Raw genomic sequence first — 21,328 nt, forward strand, 5'->3', positions numbered from 1 at the left:
TTGCAAGCTATCCCTCCCCTAAGTGGCCGACCTCTATAGAGAAAAAGAGAGAAAATGTTTCTCTTCCTTGACCCAAGAAAACCCTAGTGAGAGAATGGCTATAAAGTTGCCTTTATACCACCTCACATGTGAGTGACAAACTTGCAATTAAGCCAAGTTTGCATCCACTCACCCTATGGCCAGTTTTTTATTTAGTTATTGGGCTAATTTCCATTTAGTTTTAGTTGTCACACAACCTAAAATCAATGGGCCTTGTGGACCAAAAACCCTTTTGGGCCCCGAAACCTAAAACCAACTTAAAAGCCCAATACGAACCTTTCGTTAGATTAAGTAACTAATTAATTAATCTTGACCATTCTCAATTAAACTATTTAATTGCTTATCCGTCTCATTTATATTTCTTCACTTTCATGCTTACTCGGTGTACGATCCGTTAGGTTCCAATTAGCGAGGCAGTGAGCGATTGTTACTCTTAACGATCGATTGTGAATTGAAACTACATTTCAATTCTCCCTTTGATGAAGATTAGTGTTTGCTAATCCTCAGGGCTTCCACAAACTGTGAGTGAGACCTAGTAGTATGTCATGGCTACCCAAGCTAAATAGAAGTGGTTGTAGAACCTATCCAGTTACAATTACAACGCAATACGGTCTTTCCCTAATACAATACTCTTAATCACATTATTTGAATGATAGTTTGTTTCATGTCTACTATCCAATGTGATACTTCTCTGTATGATTCAATTGAATATGATTTGGAACAAACTTCCTAAGTCATATTCATATGCTTTGGCCAAAGACTCTTGAATCATATCTCAGAGTATTCTCCCTCCACCATGGAAAGTTAAAGATCCCTTGTTGTGCATTCATATGCCTACATGACTAGATAGCTTGACTCCAACAATGCCATGGTCACTCTCGATTGAATGCATTTCACATGATCAAAGATCAAGGACCTAACCATTAGACATCTATGATGCCTCAGTTCAAAGGACTACTTTGCATATTGCAACTTATGAGTTCTTACATGACATGTATGTTCGAACTCCTTTTTAATCATTGTTCAGTGTACTCAATTACCTTTTGAGCACTTATGTGTTTGTCTCAGTGTCCAACACTAAATGACTTAAGACTAGTCATACTCACGCTTGGGTTAACATAACACATACTAACCTTAGCGGATTGTCAATGCCCAATTGGCAATCCTATGGTTAGGAACATTTTAGGAATGAACATAAAAGAAAGGTCTCGTTAATCTAACTTATTTAGATCACTTCTCTCTTAGATTAAATTCATTCCTTGGATTCCCTTATTGCTTAAACACATAATACAATAAATAGTGATTAACAATAAGCTTCACCCTTCATTAAACATATGATAGTTTAACATAATAAGCATTCCAAAAGCTATTACATCGAATAAGTGGCTTTGTGGGCATACTTCCAACAAAGTCTGCTTTCCAGGTTCATGCATACTCCAGCTCAAATTCACATGGGAACAGCCAAGAGGGTACTCAGATACATTGCAAGAACCATTCATTATGGTATCAAATATGACAAAGGTGAGGTTGCCATTCTAGTTGGATTCTGCGATAGTGATTAGGGTGGCAATGATGATGATATGAGAAACACCTCAGGGTATGCCTTCACTCTTGGTTCAGGGATTTTCTCTTGGACTTCAGTGAAGTAGTAAAGTGTTGCTTTGTCCACTGCAGAAGCTGAATATGTATCAGCTACAGAAGCCACTTCACAAGCTATTTGGCTTAGGTTTGTTCAGAAAAGACTTTGGAGAGATGCAAGTAGATGCCACACCTCTAATGTGTGACAATACATCTACCATAGCTATGACAAAGAACCCTGTCTTCCATCAGAAGACAAAGCACATCAAAAGGAAATACCATTTCATAAGGGAAACTTTGCAAGAAAATGTGATTGAATTGTTTTACTGCAAATCAGAAGAGCAAATTGCAGATATCTTTACCAAGGCATCGCCTAAGGAAAGATTCGTGTATCTCAGGGAGTTACTTGGAGTGCAAGCGGGAAACAGTTTATAGGGGAGTGTTGGAAGTCAAACAATCTCCAGCAACACAAATAAGAAGTTAACAGCTAATTTTGTGTAAATAGGCTAACGACTAGTACTCTCAAGCTAAAGTCCAAGAGACAAAGAAAAGGCTGAGATTGAAACTGTGCTGTAAGGCTTAGATTAGAGTGGTACAATGTTAGGTTGTGTTCCTTGTCTTATTCCTAAATTGAGATAAGAATGTTGACTGTAAAACCCTACTACTCTGATGATATATATATATATATATATGAAATGAATGCTGCTGCAATGATAAGCAGCCGTCACTCTTATTCTCATTCCCTCTTGCTCTGAATACCTTATAGAAATACTCATTGAAATTCCTTACAAAACACTCAGAATACAAAACATTCACATGTCCTCCCACATGAGACACTTATTAAGCACGGAGGAGGAGTAATTGATCAAACCCCAGGTCTTGAGAAAATAAAAAACCCTGCGAATGGAGCTAACATCACCAACAATAGTCTTGTGGGCATCAGTGAAGGTGAGCGTTGGGGCAAGGTTGACCCTATACTGGTTGATGATGTTGTTGCAATAGTACTTGTAAAGCCTAGGGTTTTTGGAAGTTAAGGGATGATTTAAAAACTCGGGGAGATAGTGAACCTTGCAATGGTGGATTTTGTCCCACGAGAACCAGCTGGAATAGCTAAGAATATGTAGGATATGAAGGTCGGAGTGGGAAGAGCAGCTGGATTAATGGGCAGCAGAGAAATTGGAGAAGGATTGGGTGGGTGCTTAGATAGGGCGTAAGATGATGAGAGGTCTTGGACAGCTGATTTAGGTGTTGCCATGGGGTTTTTAGACTTCTAAGTCCAAGGTTTAAGATTCGTCACTAAATACCTGTCAAAATAAAAAGAAAGATGGAACTTAGAATGTCAACCTCCATAAATTAGCAATGATTCTACTTCTGACAAAAGGGTTGGAATTTCTTCAAAACAGACCTTTATTTTTAGGGTTTAGGCAGCAAAATTGAGTTTCCCATGACAAATACCAAAAGAGCAAACAAGAAAGTAAATGCAAAATTCAAAGAGAAAATCTTATGAGAGTATTAGGAACTTAGAGTTGAATAAATGAGAAATTAGTCGTCGTTATCAGTTGTAAGAAGGCCCCTATGAGACTAAAGCGTCAATGGAGTTGAGATTGACAGAGAGTGAGTGCAACATTTGCTTGTTGTGTTCCCTTAACATGGGGACCACTACAACAATGGCTGTTTATTATGTTTACAGCCGCACACGGAACAATGACAACAGTGGTCGTCCTTTCACAAATCAAATCAATATTCCGACCCAAACCTTTCATGACTTAAAGGTTATTATGCCAAATTTAACTGATGCCCAATATCAAAAAATTGTGTCCATAATTTCTAAGAAATCTAGCCCTTCGTCTTTCGCAACACAAGCAAATGCTACTTCTGCCGAGTCGTGCCCACAAGGTTTATCACCGATCACTTTACCTTATGGTCAATGGATCATTCACAGTAGAGCGACGGATCACATTACTTCCTCTTTGCACGTATTCACCAACACGTCATCTTCTAGTTTGCCTCCCAAAACTCCTAAAAACTGTATTCTTTATTCCTAAAGTTGACCCCAAAACTCAAAAATTTACACTCATTAACTACTGGCTGACATGACGACGAAGAATCAGAAGCATCGTCAAAATCGAAACCCAGTAATTGTACAAACCAAAAAAATAATGAATATAGTATCAGTCAAAGGAGGGAGAGATGACTAATTGGAATCAGAGAGTGTTTGCCGACGCCAATAGAGTCGAGAAAGGAGATGCCTGACCACTTTTCCAGAGAGTCTCCATCCTTTGATTGGCTTTCCATTTCTCTAATTACTTATTGGGAGACCGATGAAATTTGGATCTTTGCACATCTAAAGCCCTAATTCTTTTATCACGATTAAGACCAAATGAGCAAGTTTTTAGTTAAAATTATTTTAGTGTTGTAGGCATAATTTACTGAACAATTATGGAGGCCATAGAGAAGCGGGTGAGGCAATAGTAGAGAGAATAGAAAGAAGTGTAATTGTGAGGTGTGTTCTATTCCACCCCATTGTGCCTTTATTTATAGTAGTAAAGAAGGTTAATTCCTTACCCTTTTAGAATTACAACTCTAATAGGATATTAACCACGGAAGGGAATATTCAAAGATATCCCTAGATACACTAGGATATACACAATCACATTCCTAATCTAATAGGACTGCAACAATTAGTACTCTTATATCAATATTTTGTTATAATTATCATAAATTTAAAAGGGTGTCTATGACACACCCCGACCCCAATCGAGGCATGTTGGTTGTCACGTGAGGGTGACGTAGCCATGTGCGCTGTGCAGAAGTGAATGTGATATGAAAATACGGATAAATAAAAACTTGCTAACTAATTACACTAGACTACATATCAGTGCAAGTGAAAATGTTTAGAGTAAAGGGCACACATAACCAGAGCGTAGGTATCAAAACCCATCCAGAAGTTTAATTAGTGATTATATAAATCATAAAAGAAACCCTACACTAGTGAATGTCTGTCAGAACCGCTGTGAAGTCCTCTTGAGCCACCGACACAAACTTCTATCTAGAACTTGGAGGGGCGTAAAACAGAAAGTGTGAGTGGGCAAAAACAAAACTTTCAAAACCATTTATCTTCTCAAGTGTAATAACTCCTCACTGTAAAACCCGTATAAGTTTCCCAGAAAATAATATTGTAAACATTTATGAAAACTATACTCGAGAATAACCAAACCATGTGTATGCCATGACAATCATCTTAACCATGAATTAGTAAGCCAAGTGAATTGCACTAATATAAAGTGACATATCAGCCGGAGTCACCTAATGTGACCTGTACGGCTGAATCTATTACTCAACAATCAAATCAAATCCTGCACACGAGTCGAAACCACCTATGTGGTATGTATGATAGGCTAGGTGTAAATAAGTACGCTCAAGTGCTACAATCACTTGAAGGCTGTGCGAAGTATCGTAAGTCACCTACGAGTCGAAACCACCTAATGCGGTCTGTACGACAAGTTGGCACCTGCCTTGAATCCAAGGTGAGCGTATAGTGCGGGAGGTGAACGATCACATGATGGCTAGGCCCTACCCTCGGGTGGAGCACTAACACCAAGGTGCAGGATATAAATCACTGAAAGCAACTCATTATAATCATACACACTACCATCACAACCATCGTTATATACTCACCTGAAGCTTACCTGAGCGTCCACAGCATCGAGCAGTAATATGCACAGCTATATTAAAGCATATTCTAATATGTAATGCATATGACATGGCATTTAAAATGTAAAAACCATTTAAACAATTTCTGGGAAACATAAGGCATATGTGTGTGTGTGTGTGTGTGTGTGTGTGTGTGTAACCCAAAAGCCTACTCATTGGTATGTAGTCGGGTCGTAACCCCCAAGTCTTGCCTAGCTGCGCTCGTCCTCTAGAAATGTCTCACCTGACGCTGTTAAGAATATTCCATCAAATTTGACGAAATATGATCCAGTGGTTCATCGGATTCCGTCGCCGGCCGCCGTCTATGTTGCTGGAAACTGTTTAGAGTCCTAAAACCAATGGTATATGGTTGGAAAATTCTTCGATAGTCTGGCCAAATCTTATTAAGTCCCAAAACTAGCTAAAACCTTCGCGATCACGTCAGAGAAAATTATACCCCTCGCCGAAGCTTAAGGAGTCTCGGGTTTTCGAAGTCATACCACTTAACAAAAGGTATCACCGTGTTCTAGGGTTCGTGAAGAGTAAGAATTTGGAAACACCAAGTTCGATTCGTAGAGTTTTGGTTTAGCTTGAGGGTGAATGCTCTCGGTTGCATGGACGGGGAAGAAAATTTGAGAAAGAGGGATAGGATGCAGGTTGCATGTGTGCGTGTGTGTGGCCACGAGTTGGCCATATTAAAATGGCCTCAGGCCCTAATTGGGCTACATGCTTTGGATTCATGCAATTAAACCCAACCCAATTCCTTTATTCCTTTACAACATCTCCACTACGTACCCAACTCGGCCCTAATTTACATCCACGTTCTCGTAACATTGAATACCACTTACTCACGTCAATGGAAAAATGATTGAAGCCTATATACATACATCCACGTCACAAGGCCCACAAGGGCAAAATAGTCATTTCAGCGCACTCGAGGATAAAATATATTACAATTCAGGACGGGTCGTCACAGTCTATATACTATATGGGATCTAAATTTTGATTATTTTTCCAAATTTTTCCACAGTTTTAGTTTTAGGGTAATTAAGTATTCTGAACATCAATTTTGATTAGTTTATAAGAATTAGAAAACAAGGTTATATTTCAATGAATGCTCTTTAAATGGCTATATTTCCAAATTTCCCCATGAAAGGAGCATAGTATTGGTAAGTGAATCTTTATTTTCTAATTTCTCTCCACAGTTTTGAAACTGAATCTTTCTATGTGGGTGTTGCCTATTGGTTCTTGACTTTTTTCCGAGGATATTTCCCCTGATTCTTTCCTCACATTCTGGCAAAGAGTGATAGGATCAAAACTCTCTACCCAATTCAACCTCAACTTGGCAGCAATGGAGGTATGAATCTGGGAAGGAGACAAGAGAATATCTAAGGGATAAAAGCTAAATTTCATAATATATTATAAAAATGGAGTAACCGTTACAATATATGGAAAAGCTCGAACTCATGCTAGGCACATGAACTACAAACTAACATGGATCCTAAGTTACCCATACCATATAGCCCATAACAATCCTGAGCCCAACACATTACATATTTTATTATGCTAAAGCCTGCTAAAGGTTCTTATCATCACACCCATCCCCGAGAAAAACCTTGTCCACAAGGTTTATAACTGGAACTGAGGAAATCGAGCCTGGAAATCTTCATAATCCTCCCAAGTGCCAGCTTGCTCATCCTGGCCTATCCACTGCACCAAGAGTTGGACACCAGCAGTGTTGGCCTTCTTATACATCATCCTACTTAAGATCTTCGCAAGTTCATCATGTTGCACCATCATGTTGCACCTCAATGTTTGGAAATTCTAGAAGCACTGCAGAAGATTGCACTAATGGGCCCTAAGTGTTTCTTGACAGTGCTAACATGGAAAACTGGGTGTATCTTGGAGTTAGCAGGCAGCTTAAGTCTGTAGGTTACCGGACCCACCCTCTCAATGACTTCAAGTGGGCCAACATACTTAGGAAGTAACTTGTGGGCTGAGTGTGAAGCTAGGGATTGATAGTGATAAGGAACCAGTTTGAGGTAAACAAAATCCTTTATTGCAAACTCCCTTTCTATTATGTGCTTGTTAACTTGGGTTCTCATCCTATTCGGAGTTAACTTCAAGTTGGACCCGAGTATGGACAAGACCCTATCTCTTTCCAGTAGGCCTTGTTCCACTGATTCAAGCCTTGCAGTACCTCTCTCATAAGGTGTCACATGAAGAGGGGCATGTCCATAAACGAATTCAAATGGAGTAAATTTAGATGAAGACTGGTATGAGGTGTTGTAGCACCACTCTGCCCAAGGTAGCCAAATGGTCCACTTCTTAGGCTAAGTACTAACAAAGCAACTAAGATAGGTCTCCAAGCATCTGTTGACCACCTCAGTCTGTCCATCGCTTTAGGGATAATACCCCGTGCTCATGCAAAGCTTTGATCCTTGTAACTTGAAGAATTCCTTCCAAAAGGTGTTTAAGAAGATAGGATCTCTGTCAATGACAATAGTAGAAGGAAGCCCATGTAACTTAAACACATTCTCAAGGAAAGAAAGTGCCACAATTATGGCAGTGTAAGGGTGAGCTTACTTAACCTGTCAACTACCACCATTATAATAGATTTCCCTTTGTTAAGAGCTAATCCCACAATAAAATCCATGCTGATGTCTGTCCAAATTCTCTCTGGGATAGGTAGAGGTTGCAAGAGGCTAGGAGGAGCAATGGTTTTATAATTGTTTCGTTGGCAGGTAGGGCATTCAGAGATAAAAAGCGTAATATCTCTCTTCATTTCAGGCCACCAAAACCCTCTCTTAAGCCTTTATAAGTCTTAAGAATCCCTTGGTGTCTAGCTGCTAGGGTAAAGTGGTGTTCAGCAAGCAGTTTCGATTTCTAGTGAGAGTAGCGATTAATCACAATCTTGGACTTGTACTTCAGTAAACCATTATCAATGTGATAATGAGAAGCCTAAGAGATGGAAGATGCAGAAGAAGTGGGAGTAATGACTTCCTATTTCTTTGTAGGATCCACTCATCAGTTTCATTAAACCTACGAATCTCATCCAACCAACCAAAATATGGATAGGTGATTGAATAACATAGAGCAGAACAGTGATTCTCAGGTTCCAAGGATGCCTCTGAGGGAAATGGCAATGTAACCTGGAAAGTGCATTAGTTACCAGCTTCTATGCACCCTTCTTATAATGAATTTCATAGTCAAACCCCATATATTTTGTTACCCATTTCTATTGGAACTGATTATTAGTTCTCTGAGATAGGAAATACTTCAAGCTATGATGTTTAGTTCGAATTATAAAGTGCCTCCCCTGGAGATAATTGTGCCACTTCTTCACAACTGAAACAATTGCTATAAGTTCCTTCTCATAAATGGATAATGATTGATTTCTTGTGCCCAAGACTTTGCTATAAAAAGCAATAGGCCTACCCTTCTGCATTAGTACTGCACCTATACCTGAATCGGAAGCATCACATTCTAACTCAAAGGGAATAGAAAATTTTGGTAAAGCCAAGACTTGGGGAGAAAACATGATAGTCTTGAGTTGCTAGAAGGCTTCATTAGCTGGTAAATCCATCTTTCCTTGTTAACAAGTATAATGGTTTACAAATTGTCCCTTAGCCAGGGACAAATTTGTGATAGTACCCTGTGAGGCCTAAGAAGCCTCTTAATTCTTTGACAGAAGTAGGAGTGGGCCAATCCTTTATATCTTGAATCTTCCTAGGATCAGCCTCCACACCCTCCCCCTGAGACAATGTGACCAAGATATTCAATCTTGTTCTGACCGAAGGCATATTTTGACTTCTTGACATAAAGTTGATGTTGCAGTAATAAAGCAAAAGTGATTTGAAGATGATGTAAATGATCCTCCTATGTTTCACTATAGACCAAAATATCATCAAAGAAGACAAGTATGAAATCCCTGAGATATGGCCTACAAACATCATTCATTGGATTCTGGAAAGAGGCAGGTGCGTTGGTTAAGCCGAAGGGCATTACCAAGAATTCATAATGGCCTTTATGAGTTCAAAATGCGTTTTTTTTCGCACATCCTTGGGGTGCATTCGAATCTGATGATAGCCAAAATGTAAATCTAGCTTAGAGAAGTACACAACCCCAAACAATTCATCCTACAAATCATCAATGAGAGGGATAAGGCACTTGTCCTTAATAGTTAATGAATTAAGCTCCCTGTAGTCTATACATAGCCTCCATGTACCCTCTTTCTTTTTTACTAATAGCACCGGGAAGGAGAAAGGGTTGTGGCTAGGCCTGATGAACCCAGAATCCAATAATTCCTTAACAGACTTTTCGATCTCATTTTTCTGGAGTGGCTATAGTGGTAGGGTCTAATATTGGGGGGCTTAGCACCAGGAATGAGAGGGATTTGGTGATCATGGACCCTATCGGGAGGTAAAGTGGAAGAGAGAGTGAATACCAACTCAAAATGTTGCAACAAAGTTTGTAATTCTTGTAACTGTGCAGAGTTAAGATTGGATTTCGATGGAATAGAGGAAGAGACCCAAGTTAGAGTTAGAAAGCTCCTTGTCTATGTGTTGTAAAGCAACCTCTTGAATGGACGGGAAGTGTGGAGAATGATGGACCAGCTTATAGTGACCATTGGCCTGATCAAACTCCAATGTGAGTTGTTGAAAATCCCACATAACCGAGCTTATAGAGGAGAGCCACTGAACCCTCAACACAATGTCACAGCCTCCCAATGGAAGTGTGAATAAATCAACAAGGCAATGATAGTCACCTATAGACAACGGAATGCCCTTAAAACAACCTGAGCTATTGACTTTGCCCCTATAACCTATCATAACCTCAAACTGTTTAGTGGGTGAACAAGACCAACCATATCTCTTAAGCAACTTGGAATCAACAAAATTGTGTGTGCTGCCCAAGTCTAACAAAATAGTGACTTGTTGACCCTGTATAATGCCTTGGATCTTCATGGTTTGAGGAGTATTAGAGGCCATGGTGCCATAAAAGGCATAGGCATTGAGGTGCATAGACTGGCACTCAGGAAAGATTTCATCAGAAAGGGCCTCAGTATCCTCCTCAGGACAAGCTAAGTCCAACATTAGCAACTATTTTTTAGCACACTTATGACCTCTAACCTAGTTTTCATCACAAAACCAACAATCCCCTAATTCTCTTTTTCTTTGAATCTCAGTTGGAGTGAGTTTCTTGACCGGCAAGTTACCTGATCTGTTAGCAGGGTAGGTGTTTGGATGCTGGGAATTTGAGCTCATTATGTTTAGCTTCTATTTGTAAGGCTAGGGAAATAGCCCCATGGACCGTGGTAGGGCCCAAAAGCTTAACATCAAACCTTAACTCCTTTTTAAGCCCCCTTAAGAAACTACTCTTTAACAGTATAAGACCAACATCATAGGTATGCATAGCCAATCTATGAAATTCTACAATATAATCCTTAAGGGTACCTGTTTGGTAGAGCTTGAATAAGGATTCAGTGCAATCCTCAAAGTCTGAGGGTCTAAACCCGCGAAAAAAAAAAGCCTTAGTGAATCCATCCTAGCGCGGTGTCGATTGGAGACAATCTAGCCACCGGAACAAGTGTAGTGCCTCACTATCAAGGTGGAAAGAGATCGTAACGACCTTGAGATGATTAGCTGTGTGGTAATAAGCAAAATATTGCCCAGCCTTGTAAATCTAAGTTACAGGATCATCACTTGGTAAGAAACGAGGAAAATCAACTTGTAGCTAGAAAGGCTGACGAGGATTCACTCCCCCACTATCGAAAAGCTCGTGCGGAAGACGCGGAGGATCGGCTGAATCGGCCAAGATCGAGGGTGGATGAGGAACCAGTGCCCAATCCGCAAGATAACTCGCGACGAAATTGTTCAAAATAGAGGGGAAGCTTGGCGTCAAAGGCCTCGGAGACGGAAGAGTTGATGGAAGCATTCATGGAAGAGCTGAGGTTAGCACAGTGCGGCCACTCTGGCATCCATTTCAGTAAATCTAGTGGTGGTGGTGTGGCAGGGCATGCAAAGGAGGGAAACCAGGAACGAGACAGATGATCCCAATGATACGATCAAAACCCTCTACCTAATTCAACCTCAGCTTGGCAACAATGGAGGTATGAATCTGGGAAGGAGACGAGAGAATATCCAAATGATAAAAGCTGAATTTCATAATATATTATAAAAATGAAGTAACCTTTACAATATATGGAAAAGCTCGAGCTCATGGTAGGCACGTGAGCTACAAACTAACATGGATCCTAAATTGCCCATACATACAACCCATAACAATCCTAAGCCCAACACATTACATATTTTATTATACTAAAGCCTGCTGAAGGTTCTTATCAAAGAGAAACATGATCACACCGTATTTGGCACGAGTTAAACATCGTTGTGTGAACCTCAAGAGCTCGAGTGATCACGATCACTGTTTAGCTATAAAGAAAAGGTATCATACCCCAACAGTCTTTCAAATGATATACAAAAACAGGCACAAATTAACATACTCCACATCCTTCAAATCATAATGACCAATAGACGAGACAGCTTTACTAAATATATTATACACCCAAAAACTGTTCTTTCCAAATAAATAGAACATGCCCGAAGCTTCTTCCCTTTTGAAGCCAGGCCTTCTTAATTCTCTAAATTACAAGACTCTTGAGTTTAATGAAAATCCTACAACTAGTAGGCACAAAGACCTGAATGACATTACGTGCGTGATGGGCCGCCCATCAACACGCGACACCAGAGAGACTATGCCCCCAAAATGCTTGGGCAAGACTGACTATAAACGAATCATATGTTGATTCTAACATGATTTTTTTAGACTTGTTTTATTCCTGTATGGCTACTAGAAACCTGATTCTAGCACCCACCCATCCATGACAACCTGCCACTTTTCCTGAGTAACACAGGTTTCGATGCACCAAGGATAAATGTCGCACTGGGAGTGAAGAGCAGCCAGCGTCCTCCATCCTTCTCTGCCATCTGGGGCGACTCAGACATCTGACTTCTCTGGTGACCATGACTGTATGACCTGCATAAAAATGAAGGTATAAGACGGGGCATAAATCCAGAAAAAAGTAAGCCTTTGGGATGCCAAGCCTTACAATCATAAAACATAAATTAGACTGAAAGCACATCCAGACCAACAAAATATGAAATCAACAAAAACAAGTCCAATTATATATTCTTTTGGGCTCGTTTGGTCTCTAGGATTGGGTTGGAATGGAACCATCTAAATTCAAGGTAAAGTGAAGGTAGAGGAGAATGATTTTTCACTTTGGGGGGATTAGAATGAGATTAGACGGGTAGAAAACTTCTCCCTTCTAATCCTTACCATTTTGAGGAGGTTTGGAGTGGATAAGTTTTCTTATGTGAGTAATTCATCTTCTACCTTCAAGTTGGTCACAATTTTTTCATTTCTTCCTTCAACATACTTGAAAATAGTCGTTTATCCATTCCAGTCCCATCTTCTATACCGAACAACGCCTTAAGGTATTGGTAATGCAATCCGATATGCAAACAAAAAGTGCCAAGAAGAACCACCCTCCTTTTCATGATTATTGAGTAAACACTACAACATAAAATTTATTTGGTGAAGAATAGGAGGGCTACTAATGCCTATGGAAAATCACAAAATTTGAATATTGGAATGAACTGCTACAAGTTAATAAAAACAACAATCTAGTAAATCATCCTATTAAATTGATTTGCACATGGACGTCCAACAAAGACAAACAGAACAAATGGAACATTGTTTCTGAGAAATGTATTCTCACACTTTGCTGCCACAGCCTAAGATGGAACCATTGTGGACCTTTAAATGATATTTGATACACGCATCTACATGATCATCAGTTGGCTATCAAATGCATACTGAGAATAATATTATTCATCTAGCAAATCTTTTTTTCCAGAAGAAAGGTTTGTATAAATCAGAACTTGCAGTCCTATAGCTAAATCTTGCATATGTAAAGAAAATGACCAAATAACTTTACCGCTAGAATGCAAAATAAAATTTGCAAGGCTCGACCTGAAGCCTGCCACTTAATTAGCAGTTTTGCTTCTTTTAGTCCTGCTGCAATCTAAGGATACCTGCAAAGAGTAAATAAAGAATCTCAAAATCCCATGCAAACCTAGTGGCGGATGTATCCCTTTTTTTCTTTTCTATTTTCTCAAAGAAAAGGTATAGGATTGCAAAACACACCACATTATATTCTATGATGTGGCACTAACCTCAGTCAACCCCTCACCCAGCTCTTTGCTCAGAACCACTACCCTGCATATATTGGGGAGAAGGAGCAGATAATATAATATGTGGTCGTGCCGCAACACTCGCTGCCATGCCTGATTAAAAAACAGTCTTTTGTCAATTAGATCTTATCTACATACTCCGTGGTACATTGATCTAGATGAAAGATCTATCAAACTGTCATTACATCTCCATCATAAGACTATGAAGAATGCTTGTCATATTAGGTAAGTGTCTATTCTTTGTTAAAAAAATTTATTTTCTAGTTTATAAAATTGAAAGTGGAAATCAAAGACTTCGAGTAAATCTGTTTTAAAATATTTCATTATTAATTAAACAAATGACACTGATACTGTTCACCGTATCGACAGGCTGCGCCTTCTACGGAAAAAATGTGCAAGAAAAAAGACTAAAATTTATCATGATCCCACATCCTCTTAGGTAGTATGATCAAGACACAGTGGTCAGGCATTAGGTTGAGTTGATTTCACATAAATTATGAGTTAGAAGAAGTGCATGTTTGGTGGTACAGCTTCACTAATTTATATTGAAAGATGAACAATAATAATTTGTCCCCTAGGAAGGGGGACACCCGAGACGTGAAGGAAAAAAAGACGAACAATAGTTTCAGGACAGAGATGTACCTGTATGATATGCTGCTTGAACTGGAGGGACTGTGGAAGTTGTTGCTGCATTAACACTGGGTGCACCAAACTGGATTATCTGCTGGGCAGGCATTGCATATCCATGAACTGTTGGATAACCCTGACCACCATGAATGGTTTGACCCAGTTGTCCATAAGGATAAGGAGAAGTAGTAGCCGTCCCTGGAAGTCCATATATTTGAAGATATTGCTGACCCGCATAGGCGCCGTAAACACCCTACCAAAGAAATGGCGAACAAAGTTAGGAAGCAAGTCAGAATAAAGCAACATAATATCCTCACACTCATAAATCCAAAAGAAAGACATCCACCTGCGCTGCCATTTAAGAACATTACTGACCTGTGAATAAGCGTACTCAGGTCCATATGTTGCATACCTGAACAGATAAGACAACCATTACAACTATTGATATCATAATTTCTGCGAGCAATTTGGAAGAGTTAATGTACATGAGATACAATTACAAACAATGCAATGCATTGAACCAAAACTAATCCCTTACAATGCAAGAACAAAGGTTTGGAATTTAAACTACAAGCTACAGTGCTCTTATACTTGAATGAGAAATCTCATGTATGAGATCAATCAGTAAAATGGCGAGACTAGAAAACCCAATTTAAGTCTTGCCTGCTCCATAAACATTGACTTGAGGCACATATCCTCTGCAACTATCTCTTTTTCATCTCCTGAATTACCAATCATGCCATGCCATGTCATGTCATCATAGTCTAGACAAAATGACCCCTGAATACCAAGGGAGATGACTAAGAAAGTTGATTTTGAAAATCAACGTGGCATTGCATATTCCAAATGGCATACGCTACACAAAAAACAATGGAAGAGAACTAAGTTGTTAACTGAGATGTCACCAATCATTCCAGGGCTAACCAAATCAATATCAAATGTTGACAACTTATATACAACAAGTGGACGTTCAATAAATATTACACTACTACATTAACTCTGTGGCTATCACCTAAACCTAAAAATGCATGACTCACCCATAGGGAGGATAAACTAATCCTTGTTGATAGTTGTAAGAAAGAGGCTGCTGGTAGCCATATCCTCCAGTGTAAGCCCCACGGGTAGCTTGCATGCCTCCAATGTATGGAGCAGCTGGTCTTGGACGTCCTGTAAGTAAAAAAATGTCACGTGGAACGTGTTTGTTTGCTATGGGGAAAACAATATATGTAGATTTTGGTACTTTGAAAGGTTAGCTTGAAAACATGATGGAAACCTATGAAGATCTTAGTTCTATTTTTCTTCAAATCCATAAATAATTGCTGCGTTTAAAACAAAGTCAGTAAAACGATGGCAACTAGGAAAAGAAATTGATAGCACAAACACAAACATCACCCATAAACAATGAACTAGATGCAATTGAGCATGAAATGGGAAACTACAAAGCGGGACTTAATTGATAGTTATCAAACTAAGAGCATAAGAAACCATACCATAAGGCATAGGCGGCCTGGGCCGCCGGAGTGAAGCCAAATTACAATTGGCGCGCCTGCCATCGATGATCGGAGTTGGATCAGCACAGGCCCGAGCAGCAGCCTCTGGTTCGCGGAAAGTCACCTAAACCCTCCATGTAAATACAAACAGAAACCAAGTCATTCCAAAAGTTGTGAGTGAGGCAGAACAACCCCACAGCCATTGGTCTTTCATTTGCAAAACACACACTGAATACCAGTAAACTCATGGAAGAGCAAACAAAAACCCATAAAGTGAAAAGAAGAAATACTCACAAAGCCATAGCCTTTGGATCGGCCGGTGTTCTTGTCAGTAATAACGACGGCCTCGAGAATCTGGCCGAACTGGTCGAAATAGCGGCCCATGGCATCGCTGTGCGTCTCCCAGGCGAGGCCCCCAACAAAGACCTTGGTGTAGGTGGTGTCACCAAAAGGGGAGTTGGAATTGGGGAATTGGAATCCAGAGGGACTGGAACTCGACCCAGAACTCTGATAGGCCATCAATGAATCACAATTAATTCAATTGAATGTAGAAATAGTAGTAGTAATAAGTAGAAAGATAGTGAAAAGAAAGAAAAACCCTAGCTTGAGATGTGGTGGAGATGCATATACCATTGAATTTTGAAGTGAGGTAGGGGGAATCAGGGGATGCTCAATTTTGTAGGAAAGAATGAATAAAGGTGATTAAAACCTCAACACAAGACCCCAATAAAGCTTAACTCAGCTTAATAAGAATGATTTTTGCAGGAAAAAAAAAATAAAAAGGAAAGAAAATGGAAAAGTTAAAAAGAAAGAGAGGGCCCAGCAGCAGCAGATGGGCCAAGAGGAGGACGAGGAGGAGGATCTAGGTCGGTGGTAGTGGTGGGAATAGGCTTGCTGGCTTGGGACGAGAGACGGAGAGGGGAGGGTCAGTGAATGGTGAATGGTGAATGGTGAATGGTGAATGGTGAAAAAACAAAAGCGTGAGACCTTCCTCTTTCTGTTGTTTTTGGCCTGGAGAGTTCTCAAACAAAGGTTACAGCTTCGGGAACGTGTGAATGTGGGACCCACCTTCTAACCCCTTCTCTCTCCTCAGAAAAAGATTCCTCTACGAATTCTCTTTATGTTGTTCTGAATCAATTAATCATGTCTGTTCATCGTATATCATACGGTTAAAAATTATTTAAGAATTAAAATTTAAATAAAATTTAAAAAATTTAAAATTTAAAATTGAATACAAATAGTACCTAATGAAAATTGATCACACGATGTACGATGAACAAACATGATTCATTCATCCCTCGGATCACCACAAAGAGAATCCGAAGAGGATCTTTTTCCCTCTCCCTAAGCCATGAGGACATCAATTTTTTTGGAATGTGATATCCACACACTGCTTTTAACTTCTCATACATGTTTCTAATTTTTGGCTGTCGGATCGAATGAATTGAAGAAGGTTTAAAAACAAAAATTAATAAGAGGTGTGTGAAAAGTAAAAAAGGGTGTGTGGATAGCAAACCCTTTTTTTATTTTAACAAACGGTATTATCTACACTAACGGAAGGGGGTGGGCTTAACCTCACAATAAACTAACAATAATGTGGTTCAAATTCGCTTTTGGTGAGAATTAAAGCTAAGACCTCTCATTTACAGGTAAAGAGGAATACTACTAGACCGCAATACTAAGTGGCGAAGGATACCACTTTTGAGTACTCATTTAAGGATTTAAATGAAATCTTTGTATCCTTAAAAGAATATTACCTCCAAAGGAGAGTACTTGTAGTAGAATCTCTAAATTTGAAGTTTTATGATTTTATGTGATAACTTGATTAGATGCACATTTTTAGTTTATGTTACCTTTTTTTAATTAACTAAAAGTATTAAAATCTTCAATCAAGACAGTGATCCTGTTTTCCACTCAAGATGCACATTTTTTCTTTGTGTTAACTTTTTTTTTTTAATTAATCAAAGCGTCAAAATTAAAAACATTCAAAGCATTAAGAGATTCAATCAAGATTGTGGGGCCTATTTTCTACTCAAGGTTGTCCCCATACAATCCCTATATGTGAAGGACACAATATGTATCTGGCAAATCTCTATACCTTATGGACTCATTTCCGACCTTGTATTTGTTTATGCCCATTTTATACGGTGGTTGTGCCTATTTAAGGACTCCACTAGAGATGCTCTCACTACTCACTGATGAGGGAAATGGATCCTCTCCAGATCCCTTCCACCTGAGCCAATTGAGCACAAAATCAGAGTCCTTGAAATTTGATCCAAACTGACACACCCCGATCGAGATCAGGGCATGCTGGTCGTCACGTGGAAGTGACGTAACCATGTGCACAGTGCGGAAGCTAATAAAATAATAATAGAAATAGTACGAATAAATAAAAACTAGCTTTACACAAAGTAATAACAAACAAGTGCAAGCGTAAGTGCGACACTAAGTTCAGAGCATGAAAGCCTAATGCAGTCCAGGAGAAAACGACGCAACAAAAGCACACTCGAAGGTGGTCCTACACTGGTGATCGTCTATCAGATATGCCGGGGAAATCCTCAAGGAAACCACCAAACGTGCTAGCCAACTAAAACCTGGAGGGGCGCAAAACAAAAGCGTGAGTGGGCAAAAACAAAGCTTTTCGAAAACCATTTAATAAATAAGTTCTAACCCCTCGCCGTAAAACCTGTATACTTCCCAGAAAATAGAGTATATATATATATATAAGTCATGCTCAAGAATATGCTATGCCAAAACTTCAAGGTAAAATGCAAGTGCTCAGGTACTATCGCATCAATATCACATAATCTGTCAGCCGGAGTCACCTAACGTGACCTGTACGGCTGAATCTAGAGCTCAAATCTCCATCTCACTAACTAGACCTGCACACGAGTCGGAACCACCTAAAGTGGTATGTACGACAAGCCTGGGTGTATCATATATATACGCTCAAGTGCTACGATCATGTGAAGGCTGTGCGAATAATCGCGAGTCACCTACGAGTCGGAACCACCTAAAGTGGTCTGTACGACAGGACTGTGCACCTAACTTGGATCCAAGCTGAGCGTGTGGTGCGGGAGGTGAACATAACGTGAAAGACTGTGCCCAACTTTGGGCGAGAGCACTAACACCGGGGGTGCAGGTTATGAGCTCTCTATGCATCTCAAATCACTACTGAAAATAAACATAAATCACAACTCACCTGGCACTTACCTGTGCGTCCGCAGCACTAAACATGCATATATATAAACAATTAACAATGCAAAAACAACGGCAAAACTATAGGCATGGCATATAACGAATAAACATTCTAAATCAATTTATGGGAAAAGTATAAGTATATAGGTATATACGGAAAACCAAAAGCCCACTCATTGATAAGTGGAAGGGTCGTAACCCCCCTGCCTCGAGTGACCACGCTCGTCCTCGGGATAGGATTCACCTATATGCGAAACAACTATAAAAACGTTAATTTTAAAGCACATAACCAATCTTAAGAAATAACTTCTCATACAATGCTCAAATGGGGTGTATGAATACACCAACGTGATCTACTCAACCTCAAGAACATCCCCATATTTTTAGAAAAAAATTTCACCTCCGCACGCACCCCCATGCGCCGGCCAAGGCACGGCCACAAGCGCCGGCCACGCGCAAGCACGTGCCTTGCACGCTAACGGCGGCAGTTAACGCTGTCAGGAATATTCCGTTAACTTTAACGGATTCCGTTAACGGCGTTAGGAATATTCTGTCCAAACTGACGGAATATTCCGTCGTCTTCTCCGGCGAGGCTCCGGCGCCGTCGCCAGCGCCGGAAAATCAGGAAAAATTCAATTCGTGATATCTTCCTCATTTTTCAACCAAATTTCACAAAATTGGTACCAAATTGAAGCTTACAACGAGAGGAACAAAATCATACAACTTTCAAGTGCTAAAATTCACGAAATCTCGCCAGGAAAATACCCCCAACTCCGGCCAACCTCGAAACTCGTGATCCCGACGTCCAAAACCTTCAAACGAACCACCCCGAGCCTCCTAAGGACCTCACCAAGCTTCCTACAAGCTTGAAATTCCAAAAAACATAAGAATTTACATGTGGATGAACAGTACCAAAAATCGGGTATCCCGAGTTCGACGTGAAAACGAAGGTATCCTTACCTGAAATGGGTATGGTTGGACTCCAAAAGACCTCATGAGCATGGATATGTACTTTGTTTCTTCGATCAGTGAAGATTACATGGGTTTTGGGGGCGTGTCCGTACAAGGGATATGAAAATGGGAAGGGTAATGGGCACAAGATGGGTGCAGGGATAGGGGGAAAGGGTGAGGGAAATTATGGGAGTGTGTGTGTGTGGTCCACAACCAGCCACACCAATTTAAACAACCACACAACGAAAAAAAATAACACTAGGGGCAAAATCGCCTTTTCACGTGTACGTTTTAAAATTTTCGGAACGGGCTGTCACAGAACAGCTAAAATTATTATAACTTTTAATGAGGCCCTCTATTTTTAGCTGTTGGATTAAATTTCAAGGGTTTGGATTTTGGGCTTAGTTGGCTCAGGAGGAAGGGATCCAGAGAGGATTTGTAACAACACGTCCCGGAATTGACGGAACGGAATGGCATTTTTGTATTTCCACTTTGGGTTGTAAGATATTTTGAAAGGGTTACTATTTAAGTCTTAAATGGTGTGCCAAGTGGGGCCCACTTTCCTCTTTTGTCTTCCTTCCCGTGCCTTTCCTTTACCCCTTACACAACTCACAGACTTCTCTCTCTTCCTTATCCCTTACCTCTATTCTCTACAACTTTCTCTCTATCTCTGTCTCTTTCTCTTCTTCACGCTTTTTGTACTCTCTCCTTTCTGAGAACAAACATACACACACACTCAACCCTTACCATCACAACAAGATCACTACATCATTTCCTCTTTCTCATTCCTATCAACTTTGGAACTGAGCTTATACGACGGAACAACGACTTCCCAACGAACCTCACACTCCCGACCTTGGTAAGGATCACACCATATCATTTCATCGTAGTTTTTCAATTCCTAGCTCAATCTTAAGCTTACACGCGAGTTTTGGTTGGATTATAAACATAAAATAACTCGGGAAAACACATCCTCAATTTTCTGATGGAAATCACAAGTTTTGCAGGGTATTTCCGCCCAACTCCAACGATAACTCGACTTCATTTTGGTATGGATTTATTCTCCATGTTTGTAGCTTCATTTTGGTTCAGAAATCATTGAAAATAGTTGAGATTTGACCCTAAACGGAGCTGGGGAGACTTTTCAGCCAAAACCCGGCCTTCCCTTCCGTTGGACACCGCGACCTACAAAGGAAACTGGGCGGCGCCCAACCCTGTTGCCAGGCCCAATCGACCGAGCCCAAGCCTAAACCCAAATTTAGACCAGCCTAATCCCAAGCCCAAATTCAATCTAAGCCCCCAAACCCAAGTAAGTAACCTAAAACCCTTCACCCATGGGACCTAAACCCACTACCCGGCCCTTTAGCCCTATCTTGGCCTAAACTATAGGCCTGTTGACTTTTTGGGTTGACTTTTTTCGGGTTTCGATCAGGCTCCTAGGCTAATTTCAACATCCTGAATCCGTTTATGACGACTGTTTCCCGAAATTCAATC

At 40.1% G+C, this 21,328-nt stretch overlaps 1 protein-coding gene across 2 annotated transcripts; it reads right to left on the reverse strand.

The window, feature by feature from the left end:
* Positions 1-11,763: 11,763 nt before the first annotated feature.
* LOC103952920 (RNA-binding protein 24-A) lies at positions 11,764-16,575 on the reverse strand. 2 transcript variants are annotated; one of them, XM_048576829.1, is made up of 9 exons: positions 16,316-16,575; positions 15,980-16,192; positions 15,686-15,809; positions 15,233-15,362; positions 14,571-14,607; positions 14,211-14,448; positions 13,551-13,661; positions 13,313-13,409; positions 11,764-12,348 (listed from the first exon to the last, which is right to left on the reverse strand). In XM_048576829.1, the coding sequence occupies exons 1-7, from the start codon at positions 16,316-16,318 to the stop codon at positions 13,564-13,566; spliced, it is 843 nt and encodes a 280-aa protein (XP_048432786.1). In that variant the 5' UTR covers positions 16,319-16,575; the 3' UTR covers positions 11,764-12,348; positions 13,313-13,409; positions 13,551-13,563. The 2 variants fall into 2 exon arrangements, with proteins under 2 accessions (XP_048432786.1, XP_048432785.1); XM_048576828.1 differs by having other exon boundaries at positions 15,980-16,575.
* Between the last annotated feature and the right edge of the window lie 4,753 nt (positions 16,576-21,328).

Source organism: the organism of the source record quoted next, unplaced genomic scaffold (genome assembly GCF_019419815.1).
Source record: "Pyrus x bretschneideri cultivar Hongxiangsu unplaced genomic scaffold, Pyrus_bretschneideri_v1 Contig91, whole genome shotgun sequence".
In the NCBI taxonomy this organism is placed as follows: domain Eukaryota; kingdom Viridiplantae; phylum Streptophyta; class Magnoliopsida; order Rosales; family Rosaceae; genus Pyrus; species Pyrus x bretschneideri.